General features: G+C 39.1%; 1 protein-coding gene across 1 annotated transcript in view; it reads left to right on the plus strand.

Moving 5' to 3' along the window:
- Positions 1 to 16,637, plus strand: part of NXPH2 (neurexophilin 2) — a 105,017-nt gene extending 88,380 nt beyond the window's left edge. Inside the window, exon 2 of the mRNA XM_070423504.1 lies at positions 14,216 to 16,637. Within this exon, the coding sequence (XP_070279605.1) occupies positions 14,216 to 14,959 (744 nt within the window). The 3' untranslated portion in view covers positions 14,960 to 16,637. The remainder of the gene's footprint in view (positions 1 to 14,215) is intronic.
- The last annotated feature ends 620 nt before the right edge of the window (positions 16,638 to 17,257 follow it).

The following is a 17,257-nucleotide window of genomic DNA, read 5'->3' on the forward strand; positions in this document are numbered from 1 at the left end:
GAAGCCTCAACCAATGTTAGCCAAGTCCCAATATGTGTAGCTACTGTGCCAGCTGTCAGCAAGGCACAAAAGTTCACAGGCTTGTACAAACAGAATGCAACCCAGTAGAGATTATATAAGTAAGTGTTTCAGTTAAGAGCCTTCCTTCTTGGATCCCCAATTTTTAAAAATGTCCTTTCTCATTTTTAACTGCTACTTACAGTATCATGGAACAATCATACTGTGTTTTACAAAGTGCAAAACTGGTGTTGTATACTTTCATGGCTCAATTCAAGTGAAATTGTTAGAAAGCTAGATCTATAGAGCTTGAACTCCAGATAAACTCTAGGGTAAAGGTACAAATCTGTGAGTTAATGTCAGCTTACACACTGTGGAAGACATCATGGGAATGATTACCCCTTGAAATTAATAGAATTCAGTCATGTTTATAAAACTCTATAAGTGAATTCTCTTAATAATTATACCAACTTTTTCAAATCTTATTTTTAAATGTTTTTATTTATGTTTCATTATTCTATCAAAGTATTACTTATTATTCCATTCCATTCTACCAGCTTGTAACTCCTCATTTCCCATCTCTACTATTTTTCCCACTCGATTTCTTTATCGGCAAGGTGTTATTTAAGATTTAAAACATTTCCCAAAGTAGCCTAAGAGTAAAGCCTACGGAAATAAAATGCTGTGAAAGACCTAGGATGTTATGCAGTGCCAGTCAGATAGATGTATTCGGTTTTTATTGGGCACTGATTGTGAATTGAGCTCTGTGACAAGTGCTGGAGACATAAAGGTGAACAAGACATAGTAGCTGTCATCCAGGAGTTTACAAGAGGAAAAGTCAAGTAAAAATGAATTAATATAATAGTAAACAATGTGACAAGTAGTTGATCTAAATTTTCACGGTTTATTCTGGGAGCAACATGGAGCCACTTAACCCTAAGTTTGCACCTGCTAGGTTCTGTGGACAACCTAAGAAAGCAAGAGACACCCTTGAGTCATGAATATAAGATATTCACATATGGACATAAATATTAAGTCAAAAGGCAGTGTATCAGAGTTTTCCAGAGATGTGGACCAGTAGGATACATAGATCATAGGTAGGTAGGTAGGTAGGTAGGTAGATAGATAATAAATAGATAGATGATAGATAGATAGATAGATAGATAGATAGATAGATAATAGGTAGATGATAGATAGATAGATAGATAGATAGATAGATAGATAGATGATAGATAGATGATAGATAGATAGATAGATAGATAGATAGATAGATAGATAGATAATACTTATCTAAAGAACTCTATTTCAGAATTATCTCTTGCAGCTGTGGGGTGGACAAGTCCCACATCCACAGGGCAGGCCCTGGAAACTCTCCAGTTTGATGCTGTAGTCTTGAAGCAAAATTTCTTCTTCTCCGGGGAAACCTCAATTTTGCTTTTAAAACATTTCAACTGAGTGGATGAGGCCCACTCACAACATTAAGATTAATCTCCTTTACTTAGAGTCCAGCTAGTTATCTGGAGAAAAGCACCAAAGGTGTGACTGGACAACTTTCGCTAAAGACACTCAGGTGTATGACACATGGATCCCAGCAACCATCTCAGCATGAACCAGGAAGGGAGATGCTGTATCTGGAAGGTGTGTGGAGGTCACTCTTGGTGGTGGCTTGGGCCCCGGTGAATTACACAGGATATTGACAAGATTTTAAGAATTTTTTACCAAAAATGTCGCCGGCCTGGACTGGAAAGTGCAGAGGGACAAAATAAAGAATGACTCTGAATACAGAGCTGGAGATGCAAAGACCTGGGCTGACCAGACTCCTTGGGCTCTGAGGGTGGGGCTGCCTCCCCAGCTGGCCCAGAGCACAGGGATTTTGCTTCTGCCCAGAATGATCTGAGATCCCTCTGATTTGGACTTAAGTGAGAAATGAGAGAACAGTTGAGTGTCCTCTCAAGATTTATGGAGGAGAGCTCTATAGGAAATTGACCCTGACGTGAATCTAGATTTTATTCTTAGTAATAGCAAGATTTTTTTCTTATAGAGTATTTGAGCTATTATGCAACTGAATATTACATATGTTCTTTATAAATAATTAAAGATTACATATAAAATATGTGTTATTTATATTACATAGAAGAACACAGGATTAAATATTAAAATATTAACAGTTGTTATCAGCCTTTAATTTTCCTCAGTTTTCTTATTCATTTTCTAGAGTAAACTTTTCACGTTATAATGAGAAAAATGTTATTTATAAGGAACATGTGATCTATTATTTATATAGTATTGATTGAGGAATTGTTTTGTTTTGTTTGGGTATCAGGCCCATTAGAGTGGTAGGGTGGAAAGAGCAGTGACTTGACACGAGAGACCTGATTTCTAGATGTATTGCTGCCTCTCAAAACTTGGACCTTGGACAAGCCCTTAAGCTCTCTAAAGCTATTTTCTGCCCTGCACACCTCTCAAAGGAGGTGTAAGAATCAACTGAGATTGCTTATGAAGATGCTGTAATTCTCAGTATACATGTCAGGGATGATTATTGCAAAAGTAGTTGTAACACAGTTATTAGTTTCATATGCACAAGTGCTATGCATTTGTGTTTTTTATTAAATAGGTATTTTATAGTGTGGAAACTGTCCCTGATGTTACAAAACATAGTTATTTTGGGTCATAATAAAGCAGCACATCTATGTAGGATTCTGTAAAAATCCCCAAAGACTGAATGTTTACATTTAAGCGAAATATACTATGTATCTTAAAAAGTTTGAAAAAATATTTTAAATTAATAAATGTCATGTTTGGTGAAAGAATGTAACCAGGAGGTGCTGACATTTTGGACTAAAAAAAATTCAACTGATTGGAGATGTTAACCACATCTGCAAAATACCTTCTCAGCAACACCTAGATTAGTGTTTGAGTAACTGAGCCAAGTTGACACGTAAAAATAACCATCGCAGGCAGCATATGGTAATTGCCAGATTAATGGTACCTGAAGATTGAACTCTCAGATGGATTTGATGGTAAAAGACACATGTGCAGGTCTCCTAAACCTTGTCTCCTGCCCTGCCTCCATGGTACCGCGCCCGCCCATGCTTTCTCATCCTGCATTGGGACTCTGCCTACACGCAATAGACATTCAGCACCTGTCGTCTCCACTCCTCATCTGACTGCTCTTCCCTCTGTTGCAACTCTCCTTTTTCAATGCCAACTTTTAGATGTCAAGACACAGACTCATGCTGTCTCTCCCGGGCCATTGTATTTCAGAGGTATTTTTGTGTTCTGTCATTTGAAGCTCTTCTCACTCATTGAAAACTTGAATGGGGTTTGTAAGGACACACGGGTGAAAACAGACAGTGCCACTTACCATGTTAAGCCATTTATTCCTTAACAGCGAAAGGACAGCTTCTATCTATTGGACTATCAAAAGAGTACTCTGCTTGACTTTCAAAACTGGCATTAAATGAGACTGCAATCTGATCCTATTTTACTCAGGAAGTAAGGCCGTATCACAATATTTATGATATTATGATAGTATAGCAGCCCCCTACTACAAGGCATCTTTAACATTTGTGTTTAGCCTGTTAATAATTTATTAAAGAGCCCCTTTTATTCAGCATGCTAAGGCAAATGAAATCTAAGTTTTCTTTCACACCATTTTCCTTAAATATTTATATAAATTATGTGCACGTACATGTGTAAGTGTATGCACATGATATTTCTGTGTGTCAGAGTGTGTGCGTGTGCATGTGTGTGTGTTTGTGTGTGTGTGTGTGTGTGTGTACTATTTTCTGCAGAGGTTGTGTCATTGATTTTCCAGATTACTGTCATCAAGATAAAATAAGAATTGCCATATTTAACCTTAGCAATAAAGCTACTGCCAAGCATTGCAATCTAGCTTTTTGGCTCTCACTGCTAAGACTTCTGTCTTCACATTTATGTTTCCTGTATCAATTTAGGAAATTGTAAAGGGTAGCTATTAAAAGATATCTGGAAGGTAAATGAATTCGCTACTCTCAGCAGAAAGGATGTCCGCTGTTTCACTTTCTTCTCCTAAGCAATCATTTGTTTTTCAACTTGCAAAATGAATTTTGAAACAATGCCACATTATGCCACAAAATATTGATAGGTACAATTAATGCACTGATATATGTTTGAGTCTGTCATCCTTCATTATTCCCTTTGTGCCATTCTTCTTTTAATCTGCCGTGACAGTTCTGTAATGGAGCCCCAGAAATATGAGTCTAGGGCAAGCCATCCCACTAATCATCAACATGGCATTGCGTGTTGTGCAGTAGATACATGTTCCTGTTTTGTCAGTGGGGATGATAGTCTATAAAATTTCTACCCAGAGAAAATGCTTTCCAAGATTTGTTTACAAGCAAAAAATTTAATGGGGTGCTGAGTTCGATGATGACAGGGTTTGTGTTTTGTTCTGTTGTGTTTTTTTTCTGAGTAGGTTGTCATTTTAGTTTTAACTACAGGATACAGGACGGAATTGCTAAAACAATCCAATTATATAAGCTACATGTGTGCAACACATATTAGGCTTTAGACCACCTTTCATTATTGGTTCTCTAATTCCTCAGCTATAATGGGATCTGCAAGCCACCTCTAGATTGTATAACAGTGATCACTTTGGGGGTCCTTGGCTTAAACGAATATCCCCAGTGAAATAATTAATTGCTAGTTACATAGATTACATCATGAATAACACTATAAACATATCTATTAAACAAACTAGATATCCTTCCAAATGGGCACTTAGCAATAATTGTCACACTGAAAGAACATTAATAAATGCTCCCAGGATATCCTAGAGGGGTAAGCCAGCTGCCTTTAAAAATATTTGTACAGAACTGTATCAATTTATCTCTTGTAGCATATGCCAGTCTTGTTATCAGGAAAAGCCAACTCTCCCAGCTTGGTACAAAGCTACAAGTTTGGAGCATTCAGCTCATTTTGCCTGATCTTGGAAACTCATATTTTTATTTGATGAATAGAGGACTAAATATTTGGTATACTGTAAAATAGTTATGGGGATGGCTTTCGTTGTTAATGGTAGGTGACCTACTCAATCTATGCATTGTTTATTATGGCAAGTGTTTCATGGTAAACCAGTATAGGCTGTAAATTGTTTATAACCATTATAAACACAGAAAACAGAAAACACCCACTTGAGGCATAGCTGCCTGTTCAATGCTACGATTATGGAAAAGTGTTAGGTTGTTTTGTTTACCTTTCATTTACAACATTCATCAGTTCTTAAGAAAATCCTAGACATTGGTCAAATTTGTTGTCTTTTAGCATATTTTAACACACCTGTAAACATAAAGACAAATCTACATTATTTCAGAATATAGTTATTTATCCAGAGCATATTTAGTTTATTATCAAGAAGCACTGATATATATTGCATTAATTATATAGAATTATAGAAAAGGGTTATACCATAATTATGGCAAAGGTCTAACTTCCCCAGAACCCAAGGTTAGTTACTATAAATTTTTAGCAGCTCTTAGGAGGTTTGGGGTGACAGACAAGGCCCACTAAGACAAGGCCAACTAAGGTGCCACCTCTGAGCACTACACCTCCAAGTCAGGATTAAGTACCAACTGAATGTTGGAGCCGATTTATGCTTAAGAGAAATGCCATGTACTTTCAGTTACAAGATAAGTAAGTTCTGAGGATCTGCTATATAGCATGGTGACTATAAGTAATAATACTGAATTGTATAATTGAAATTTGCTAAGAACCCTTTCTTAAAGGTTTTTACAAAAATAAGAAAGAACTAGGCAAGGTGAAAGATGTGTTAATGAACTCGATAGTAGGATTCCTTTCACAACATGAATCTATAACAAGTCATCACACGGTATACTGCAAATACATATAATACAATTTTATTTGTCAATTTATCTCAATAAAGCTGGAAAAAGGGAAAAGAAAAAAAATAGCCTTTCTCTAGAAAAAAATATAACTACTGTCTTATAATGTTATCACACTCTCATTAGTAATTATAAACAAATCGATAAACAATTTGGAACAAGAGAAAAGGAATATAAATACCAAGATTGATTTGTTTTCTTGTCATGAATTCATTCATTATCAACTATCGTCAGAATAAAGATATTAATTATTCAGTTCTGTTCAGTTCCTGCACTGTTTAGGACTAGTGAGTGCTCCCTGCTCTCTTATACTGATATCTGTACATGACAATTATAATCAGTGAGATATTATTTATGATGAGTATTTATTTAATGTTCTTTATTTTCCTGCTTCTTCTGCAAACCCCATGAAGATAGGAAGTATATCTGCCCTGTTCAGCAGTGTGCTCCCAGAGCGTCAAGCAGAAATAATGGGCCTGGAAGGCATTCGAGAACTATGTGTTGAATCAGTGACTAAATACAAACACATGCAGCCCAGCCAGCTTGACTCAGTGGTTGAGCGTCGACCTATGAACCAGGAGGTCGAGGATTCCCATTCAGGGCACATACTGGGGTTGCGGGCTCCATTTCCAGCATGGGGCATGCAGGAGGTGGCCAATCAATGATTCTTTCTCATCATTGATGTTTTTTTTATCTCTCTCTCCCTCTCCCTTCCTCTCTGAAATATATATATATATATATATATATATATATATATATATATATATTAAATGAATGCACACATTTATGACCACAGTTTGGGTCTCCTCACTTCTCTAAGCTACAGAACTCACCTCCTTGCAAGTCCCTGACTCACTCTAGTTCACTCTCTGCCCCACAGCCTCCTTCATGTCTTTGGAAGTGCAGCTCCATCCTTCCCCTTCCACTATGTTACAGTTGAGAAGACTACATGCAGGGAGGGCATGTCGCTCGCACCAGGTAAGGGACCACAGGTGACAGTGCCAGGTTCCCATGCCAGTATTCCGACCCCAGCTCCTTCCAGTACATCATGCCACTCTGCTTTCCTCCCTTGCTCTTTCCTGCTTCGGTTTTTACCTGCTTTGCCCTGTTTCTTTCCTTCCTTCCTTCACTCTTGGCACAGTTTCCCCGGGTCAATTCGGCCACTGGAGTTTCTTTTCTACTGTACACAGACTTCCCCCTTTTCTCCCAGTCTGATAATTTGCAAGCTCGATGCAGGCGTGCAGTAGCATTCATATGATTGCAGGTATGGGCTAACATCAGTGAAACAATAAACTTGCTCCTGCAAAACGTATTCATACTCGTGTGGAAATATTTCCAACTGTCTTAGGCCTCCCACTTTCTTAAACGAGGGGTGTTAGAGTCAGGAGAGGCCGTGAGCTTCAAGTGCAAAGTTTCAGGTACTGAGGAAGTTCAAGACGCTCCTACTCCCAGGACCATGGGAGTGAGGGGTCAATAGGTGTTAAAGAAACGTATCAGTTAGAATCCTTAAACAGGGCCTGGGACAGCAGGCTGGGGGTGATGTATCTTCCACTGGGGGTGATGTATCTTCCACTGTATCTTCATACATGGTCCATGGACACAGACAATGGTATAGGATAGAGCTACCTGGACTGACCATGGTATAATTATCTATTGAATGAAATCGGAACCTCAGAAGTTCAAAGCTTTAAATGCCTTTAAGTCCCCTCCTATGAGCGACTGGCTGTAGAAAAGCTCTCTTCTCTCCCAAGACCCATCCTCTCCTCCCTCCTCCCCCACAGTTTGGGACCCACCTCCTCTTGCAGCTACAGGGAAGAAACAAAGCTACCATGATGATGGACGAATAGTGAAGGGTTTTATCATAAGTATGGCAAAGGCCTGACTGTCCCAGATCCCAAGAGAAACCAAGTAGCATTTTCATGGTCCTGCCGCACCCAGAGTGCTGTGAGTGTAGAGCGCTCCTCTGTGAGGCTTTCTTTCATTGACCCCATTCCCCTTGGCAAACGGGGACCTGCAAAGGATGCCTGATCTACAGGTTGATATTTACTCACTGCATGTGTAGAGTCGAGAACAAGGGACTGGCTCCAAACTGAGGAAAGGGGCACTTGGATCTACCACAATCAGAAAGCAATGCCAACTCTAAGTATGAACTTATAGAATAAGTTTTTCTTTATCAAGTTACCAATTATCAAAGTGGCCCCAATTTTAAGAAATTAATATTAAGTAATCATAATAATATCGATGGTGACAGACATAGTTATTGCATGTAATATTGCCAGAATAATCTATAAGTAATGTGTAATTTCCTAAATAACAAACAAAATGAGGTGATCCGAGATCATTCTGTGACGTGGTAAAGAGTTATGCTTGAAGGTTCCTGACTTATTTTAATTAACCCTAAATTAAGTGTCACTGAATTTATGTAAATTAACCTAAGCTTATGATAACAACAATGCACAAGCCTTGTGAGAATTCTGAAAGCAAACTTTAAAAGAAGGATCATCATACATGGCCCATGGACACAGACAATGGGCCAGTGAGGTCCTGGGGCAGGGACAGGGGGTGGAGGCGGGCTGGAGAGGATCAATGCCAGGGGGTGTGGGAGGGAGGTACATGTGTAATGCTTTCAACAATAAAGAATTATTTAAATAAATAATAAATAAATAAATAAATAAATAAGAAGGATCCTCAGAAGATTGAGATGAACACCCACGGTGATGTCATGGTGCTAGCGTGCTGTTGAGATGAAGTGACAAAAATGACACATCTGTTTTCTTCCTCCCCCAAACCCACAACTCCAGTCTAACCATGAGAAAACCATCAGACCAACTCACACTGAAGGCCATTCTACACAACCCTAACCAGTGCTCCTCAAAACGTTAAAGTTCATTGAAAACAAGGAGAGACTGAGAAACTATCGCAACTAAGACAAACCTCAGGATTCATGAGGACCAAATGTGGGATCCTCAAGGGGGTTCTGGGGCAGATAGAGGACAGTAAGGAAAAAATAAGGAAATCTAAAGTAGGATCTTTAGTTAGCAATTGTGTATCAAGATTGACTCATCAGTTACGGCAAATGTATTATAATGTAAGATATTAACAGTATAGGAAACTGGGTGCAGGGTTTATGGTAACTCTTTGTACAATATAGCTTTTTTGTAAAACGTTTACTGAAAAATGCCTAGCAGATATGGTTGAAAAGGGATCTTCTGACATAGTATTTACAGAAGAAGATGCTTTTTAGTTTATAAATTATTTCCATAATTTGTGACAGTTCTCACATCTGCTACTATAAAATTCATCGCAGCTTCTCTGCCTCTTGGGGAAAATGCATTTAATTATCAGTGAAATTCAACTTCAGCTTGTTATGATGAATGATTTGAACCTGTCAGCTCCCCCCCCCCCACTAAAAACAAAAGAACTGAAATGAAATACAGTCTTATTCATATTCTCTCTTCCTTCCACCTGCTTCATTTAATTGATGAAGGTTTGAGCTTTTATTAATCTTTTTGAGCTCTTCTGTAAGATGCAGAAAAAAACTAATATGATATCATTGTATCTAGGTAATGTGTGTGCTTTGTGAAATTGATACACCCTGCCAAGACATAAATTACTTAAGCTTTGATAAATGTGTTGAAATCAGGGAATGTTCAAACAGATAAAGCACAGCAATTCCTCTTTTTCTTCCTTGTTGAAACTGAATTTTGTGCTTGCATTTAAATGTGCGGTTTTTTTGCATTATTATTGTAATATGATGGGACAAAGACAGCAGTGATGCTGATATTAGCATAGAGAGTCTCAGCAGGTACAAAAGTAACCAGTGGGATACAGGCATGTGTTTTATAGAAAACAGCCAACAGCCTTGGACAGGGTGGTTTGTCAACAGGTTTAGAAACACCTACAGCCCCCACCTCCCCCCAAGAGTTGTATCATAGAAATTGTCAAAGAATGAGGGCCCTGTGGATGTTCGTCGTGTACATGGTGTACTTTCAGCTCCCTTTGCTGACTAACTTGATAGGTTGGAATCAAAGATCAAAAATCCACAAACACATTTGCTGGCCATGAGCGCTCACCGGCGCCTGCCATCTGGATGGGCCTCATATGCCGGTGAGCCAGGAAACAGGAGGAAACTTGATGGATGCTCCAGGGTCAAGCAGGTGGATTTCTACTCGGTCATTAATGTAGCCTATGGCACGGAACACATTTTTTTGATTAACCATAATCAGTGGCCTAAGGCCTGAGAATTCATAACGCCTTCGGAAGACAATTCTTAAATAGGAGACATGGGACTGTCCATTGGACCATGCAAGAGCCATCAGTCATCGAATGCCTTTGCCAGACATTAGGCTCAGTAATTTCCTTCTGTTCTTCTGGTTAGTCCTTACCACCAACCAGCAAAGGACAGGTAGGTGAAAAACGGAGGTCCACATCAAACACTTAAGCGAGGGGGGATGAGTCAGCAGGCACCAAGTCCTGTGCTCTTTCTCCCATGCTGCTTCCGTGCTGGGAGTGTGTGTGTGACTGTGGGGCACAAGACTGTGGCTCATCCAACCCCAGTCGTCCCTGATGAGGTCTTTGGAGGTGAAGCATGAGCCTTGTGGTCTTGGGTCATACGACCATAGGAGAGCGTGCTCTGGCAGTGGTGATGCACAAATTTTAAGAAGATATTCCAGGGGGAAAGGCTGAAGAAGTTATACAAAAGGGAGAGAAAGTTGGGAGAAGAGCTGCAATTGTCAGCTTTTTAAGACAACTAGAAACATATTTACTCTTTTAATAATACATCATTCATCTGATAGCTTCTTGAGATTTGGATCTAGATATGGAAATCCGTATTTGTGAGAAATGTCCGTGTACTTTAAAGTAATTAAATAGATGAAGTTATATACAGCTTTTTCTCAACTTCTTTAATGTTGTTGTCAAAGCAAGTGAGAAATCTAATGGTCTAGGAGGGCAAGGAAAAAAATTGAAATAGCCTGGCCAATGTGGCGCAGTGGTTGAGAGTCGTCCCCAGAACCAAGAAGTTGCCAGTTTAATTCTCAGGTCCCGGGCTCGATCCCCAGTGGGGGTGCATGCAGGAGGCTGCCAATAGATGATGTTTCTCTCTCATCAATGTTTCTTTTTCTCTATGCCTTTCCCTTTTTCTCTCTAAAAACATATTTAAAAATTAAAATATATATGCATACATGTTTCATAGGAGCTGTCAGTGAATATTTTCACTGGGACAGAGAACAATTATAGATCTGTGTTAATAGTTAAATTTTGTTATTTTTTTTATAAAGGCCTACCTTAAAATCAAGGGCTTTTGGGGCAGGTTTGAACCTGAAAAGTATTCTGTTAGAATTTATTTTGTAGAAATCAAATTCTGTTTTAAATTCTCATATGGAGAATCCTTTTTGAAGAGTTCAGGAGCTCTTCTAAAAGAAAATAATCACATCTAATTGAGCTATTTGATGAACTTGGAATTTTTTTTTACACTCATTTATTATGGTGAGTAACATATGTTTGAGTCAAGTTGTTACAGAGTAAACTACCACAAAAAAAATCTTCAAAAAATGTTTAAAAGCCTCAGTAAATGGCCATGTTTTATTTTATCATCATTGAATAATTTCAGAATCACCACATAATTCCTAGAGATAAGAGAAGGATCTCACAGCCCTAACTGGTTTGGCTCAGTGGTAAGAGCATCGACCTGCAGACCGAAAGGTCCCAGGTTCGATTCCAGTCAAGGCCATGTGCCTTGGTTGCGGGCACATCCCCAGTAGGAGGTGTGCAGGAGGCAGCTGATCGATGTTTCTCACTCATTGATGCTTCTAACTCTCTATCTCTCTCCCTTCCTCTCTGTAAAATATATTTTTTTAAAAGAGAAGGATCTCACAATGTCTATCTCTGAAAGAGGTGTGTCCTGTATTCCAAAATGTGCCAAGGCCCATTAACTTAAGACTCTTCATGATTGTGAACTTGTCCTTGAATGATGGGTTCCATGTTTATAGGTTTTCAATAATAGGAAAGTAAGGAGAAAATCGGGCAATGTGCTAAGTCAAGAAAAATGATCCAGGCAGGAAAATATATAATGTAAAAAACATTTTAAGAACAAGGGGGTTGGAGGGGAGTCCCAGCATTTTGTTGCTGACAGCAAACATTGTCATACTTGGGAGTGAAAAAATATTTAATCAGCAGAATGTGTGCAAAGGTAAGAATTTAGATTTTTTTTTTACGGCAAGCTAAAAGAGGAAAATGTCAAAAAAGATTTACCTTATGAGAGACAGAAAGTGAGGCAAGCATGAGGGAATAGAGTAGGAAGTTGGAATCAAGGAAAAGTTATGGCTCTCAGTAAGTGGGAGGTGTGTCTGTCACCATTGCCCAAGCAGGGCAGAGCACATGGAATACTGGAAATAGTGAAAAATAGATAACAGACTGGGCAACAGGAATCATCACAGAGAAGAGAAACTGGACCTTGATCATCGCGGGGTTTCTTATCTGCCTGAGTGTCCTTGGGTCTCGCTGGAGAGAGGCCTGGCACATCTCTTGCACCAGGCTGCACCCGTTCTCGGGAAACTCAAGTCATGCCTGGGGCCAGTACTCCTCCACAGGCTATTGCCCTTTGATTTGAATGGGGTTTGTGCACATCATAATTAAGAGTATTCAAAATCAGAAAGCCGGTTACAGTATCAGAAATGCTCAGCATATTTGAGCCAGATCCCTCCTTCTTTTCCTAATGAATATGCTAGCCTTTCAACACCAGCAGACAGAGAAAAGTATCAACTCAAGATGTGTAAGCCCCTAAGACGAGGAAGTATGGATTTAGGTTCTCAAAATAGTAAGAAAGTACATCATATCCATTTGCCCTTCTGTCGAACCTCAGTAACTTAAGTGAAAAGAACCTTAAAAAATACTAGACTTGAGGAAGCAAAGTCTTCAGGAAATTAATCAAAGAGGCCGAAATATTTTATGAGCCTTTCCTCCGAAAGCAAAAATAAGAAAGCCTACACATACATTTAAGCCCTTGAATTCCTACTCTAAAGTGATTTTGGGGATGAGGCATAGGTGAACAGACTTTTTACAAAGCTGTATTAGAATTTGAACTTCTAAACCTTTAAGAACTTATAAAAGATAACATGTTATTAAACTCTACCATACAGTTGAGTACAATATTTATAATCGACGCTATGTCTCTTTTTTTCAAAATTGGATAGAAAGCAATAATTTTTGTAATAATCTGAAGCTAGTTTCATGAGGTGCTTTGCCACGTTTGAAAGGCTTGGGGAAACAGTGCATAAATGCAGCCTCAGTTCCATCTCATCCTCTTCATCATGCTGACAGTCTTCCCAAGAGTCATCACCAGCTTGGTTGGTGCCATTAGAGATAAGAGCCTATCTGTGTTTCCACTGGAAACCTCTATTTTCCAGACTTTATAACTCTTTTATAAATATTCACTCCAGGCAACAGTTTCATATATTATGATTCTGTACCTCAAAATCTATACTGAACTTCACTAATGCTTTTTAGAAATCCCGGGGATGCTTACAGTACTACAAAAGAACCTAAAGAAGTATGTGCAGTATTAGATCCAAAATACTGTGGAGTCTAGAAGCCATGTGTACATATAACTCTTTTTTAGCAATTCTATCTTTCAGAGTATAATTCAGCTGTAATAAAATGTATTGCATTATATACAGTCTATTAATTAATTCAAATTATACATTTCTAATTTATGTTTCTATAAAGGCAACTAAATTTGAAATTATATTTTTTCAGCTAAAACTTTTGTACAGTACTCTATTAGTAGCCATGCTCTTTTTTTGTTACAGAGTTTGAGATGGAATTATATCAAAAGCCATGAGATTATATGACCTGTCTTTGAATATAATAATATCCTTAATTAATATGTCTAAACATATTTAAGACATCTATATCTTCTATCCAGATGGTGTCTAGCTCCTTGAGAGAAACCTTCAGCATTCCAGATTGGTCTTCTACTTGAAAGAAAAGACATCACAAATATAATGGTTTTATTAAAGAAGAGACCAAAATATACTTCTTCCCCCAGTCTGGAAAGACAGAATTGTAAAGATGGGGAAACAGAGTAAAATCACATCAACCCCTTAAAATGAAACATCTTCTTCGTAGATTCACCATTTTAATATTTGTACTTGAGGATGCACTTGTTTGAATTGAATGCTCGTCCTGTTACACCGCTGTGCCAGCTGTGTGTGCCAAGTGCTATTGAGCAGGAATCAAAGTTATATTGCCAGAATTTCCCGGGTGTTCTGGCTTTTTAGTACGTGTGTGCTCCAAGTCTAATCTCAAATGTACTTCTCCTCTCTTCTTTCCCACAGTTACTCTGTGACAGCAAGACGGCGGTGCACGCCACAGACGGGCTGGACTGGGAGGACAAAGATGGGCCGGGGACCCTGGTGGGCAGCGTGGTTCACTCGAGGGTCCTCAACCCCCTGCGCCTGTTTGTGAAACCCCCCGCCGTCCCGAAGCCCGGGCACCTGGCCTACGCGGACAGCTTGGACAGCTTCTGGGACTGGCTGGCCAACATCACGGAGGCCCAGGAGCCGTTGGCAAGAACTAAACGGAGGCCGATCGTCAAAACGGGAAAATTTAAGAAAATGTTTGGCTGGGGTGACTTCCATTCCAACATTAAAACCGTTAAACTCAACCTGCTGATCACGGGGAAGATTGTTGACCACGGCAACGGGACCTTCAGTGTTTACTTCCGACACAACTCCACCGGCCTGGGCAACGTGTCGGTGAGCTTGGTGCCCCCCTCCAAGGTGGTGGAGTTCGAAGTGTCCCCGCAGTCCTCCCTGGAGACCAAGGAATCCAAAGCTTTCAATTGTCGCATCGAGTACGAGAAAACAGACCGGGCGAAGAAGACGGCCCTGTGCAACTTCGACCCGTCCAAGATCTGCTACCAGGAGCAGACGCAGAGCCACGTGTCCTGGTTGTGCTCCAAGCCCTTCAAGGTCATTTGCATTTACATTGCCTTTTACAGCGTCGATTACAAACTCGTGCAAAAGGTCTGCCCCGACTACAATTACCACAGTGAGACCCCTTACCTGTCCTCTGGCTGAATCCGTCCGCAGTGAGGGAAAGGAGGGACGGGTCTATGTTTCATCAGAAGGACCGAGAACCACGCCAGCTCTTCAGGGGAAAGGATCCCGTTTATGGCAGTGAACCTTAGCTCCCCAAGAGGTTTACAAATTAAAAAAAAAAAAGGAAAGGAAATGAAGCATCTTTCAACGTAAAGTGTGTTTGTTTCAATCGTAAGTACCTTAATCGGGAGAGTCAAACTGTTTATGAAGCCATCATTTTCACGTAGGATGGTGAAGGCCTCTGAATATTGTTTCCCTAAAAGAAGCATCAGTGGTAGCAACATGTAACGAGAAAGAATCGAATTATGCATGTGATAAACATTGCTCTTGAAATGAGCCTGCCTTGAACTATGTTTTGGACGGTTATCTTAAAAATAGCAGATTCAGTAGAGTCACTGAGAAGATTGTATTTGATAGGTGACTTGCACTTCTGACATGGGATTTTTTTTTTATTGCTGTTTACCCCAACCCCCTCCCCCCCCCCCCCCCATCTGTGCGGTTACTGAGATGAGAGATGAAGGGGTGAAATTTGTTTCAACACTCGTGTGTGAAGTTACAGTCCAACAGTGCAACTAAATACATTATTATCGGAGCTGGAGTTGGGTGAGTGTGATATAAACAGCCCTATGTTGGTCACCGCCCTTATAATTCTCATCTGAGTAGTAATATTGGTGTATTGGGAAAGCAAACCTGGAGGTATTGTAAGTCAATTCAACAATAATGAAGATCATGATGCTTTCAGATTCTTTTGCCAAATTCAGTGCTGTGAGAGCTTGTAAAAATGTCATAAATCTGCATTCACCCTATAACCTATAAACTCTTCCTACTCATTGGGTAGTATGATTTTTCTGTACATGTGTAGAACAACTCTGAAATGGGGAGAAAGGGAATGTTTCTCAGGCTGCAGAAGGAGGAAACTTGCAAGTAGAAGGAGATTACAGGATTATGGATTCATTACTTCCAGCCTCCCAGGTTAAGTTCTCCTTGCATTGTTAATTATTTGAATGGAAGATTCCATGTGAAAATAAAGAGTCTATGTAAACATTACCAATTATTATTAAGTACTAATAACCAAGATACCTGACTCATCAGGCTTTTGAAATTATTTAAAAATTAATGTTTCTACACAGTCGGTGTACTTGCTGTCGTCTCTGTGGGGTGGACAGTCAGCCTGGATGGTAGAACAGAATTAGCACAGAATGAGGGGCTGGGTGACCAGTGAAAAGGTTTTTAGAACTCATAAGACTCATAGAATGGTTATCTTTTTTTACATGTTAATTTTTAGATGTTTACTCCTCCCCCCCCCCTTCTTATCTGTAAAATATCAGTTAAAATAAAGCATTAAATTGAGGACTGAAGGAAAACCAGTCCCAACCAACAAAACTGCTCCCAGCACATTGTTGAAAAAGTCAACAGCTCTGCTGTCTATTTTGCATCTCCATCCCTTTCCTTTCCTTGCTCTCTGCACCGTGTTTCATTTTTGTCTTTTTGTAAAAATTGTACTAGGCTTAGTGTGTGGTAGTGCAGACTTGAAATTTTTGCTCTGAGTTCATCAGGTGTTTTTGTAATTTTGTGGTTGGTGTGAAATATTTTGAGACATCTTTTATTTTCGTCTAGAAACAAGATTAAAATACTATTTATTGTAAAATATGTGGGAACCATAGATGTATATATATACTTAGAATTTTCTGTGTACAGAGAAAGTATGTGTACACATTTCTATGTAAATAAAAATAATTTGCTAAATCTGTCACATGACTTCAGGGTATTTTTTAAAGAATATTCTTGTTTCTTTTCCTCACAAGTATTTATTGTGTGTGCACATACATCTGTATGTTTGCATGTGTGCAAGTGTGTGTGTGTGTGTGTGTGCACGCGTAATATCAACTGAGCATTAAGATTCTCCATGTGTACTTATTGAACAGAGCAGCTCAACTATGGAGATTATAAAGCAGAGTGAAAGGATTATTGCTTTAAAGCTTGGCACATAGCCTGGCATCCAGTAAGAACTCCTTAAGTGTGAGTTGCCATTATAATTATATTATTATTATAACATGAAATGAGATTTAAAGCTATCTGATGTTCAAAAGTTGAGTGACATAAACGTTACATCCATAAAAAGAAAAAAAACACTAAATCAGTTTAGATTTCAGCAGGATTTAAAAAAAAAGAAAGTTCCCCTAGGCATATTTTTAAATTGGAGTAGAACATATGCCACATGTATTTTTAAGTCATAACTTTATTTCAAAGCCTACATAATTGTCAGTAATGGCGCTT

This window comes from Myotis yumanensis, unplaced genomic scaffold, assembly GCF_028538775.1.
Source record: "Myotis yumanensis isolate MYYU_CA2020_CCGP unplaced genomic scaffold, mMyoYum1.0.hap1 SCAF_8, whole genome shotgun sequence".
Taxonomy (NCBI): Eukaryota; Metazoa; Chordata; class Mammalia; order Chiroptera; family Vespertilionidae; genus Myotis; species Myotis yumanensis.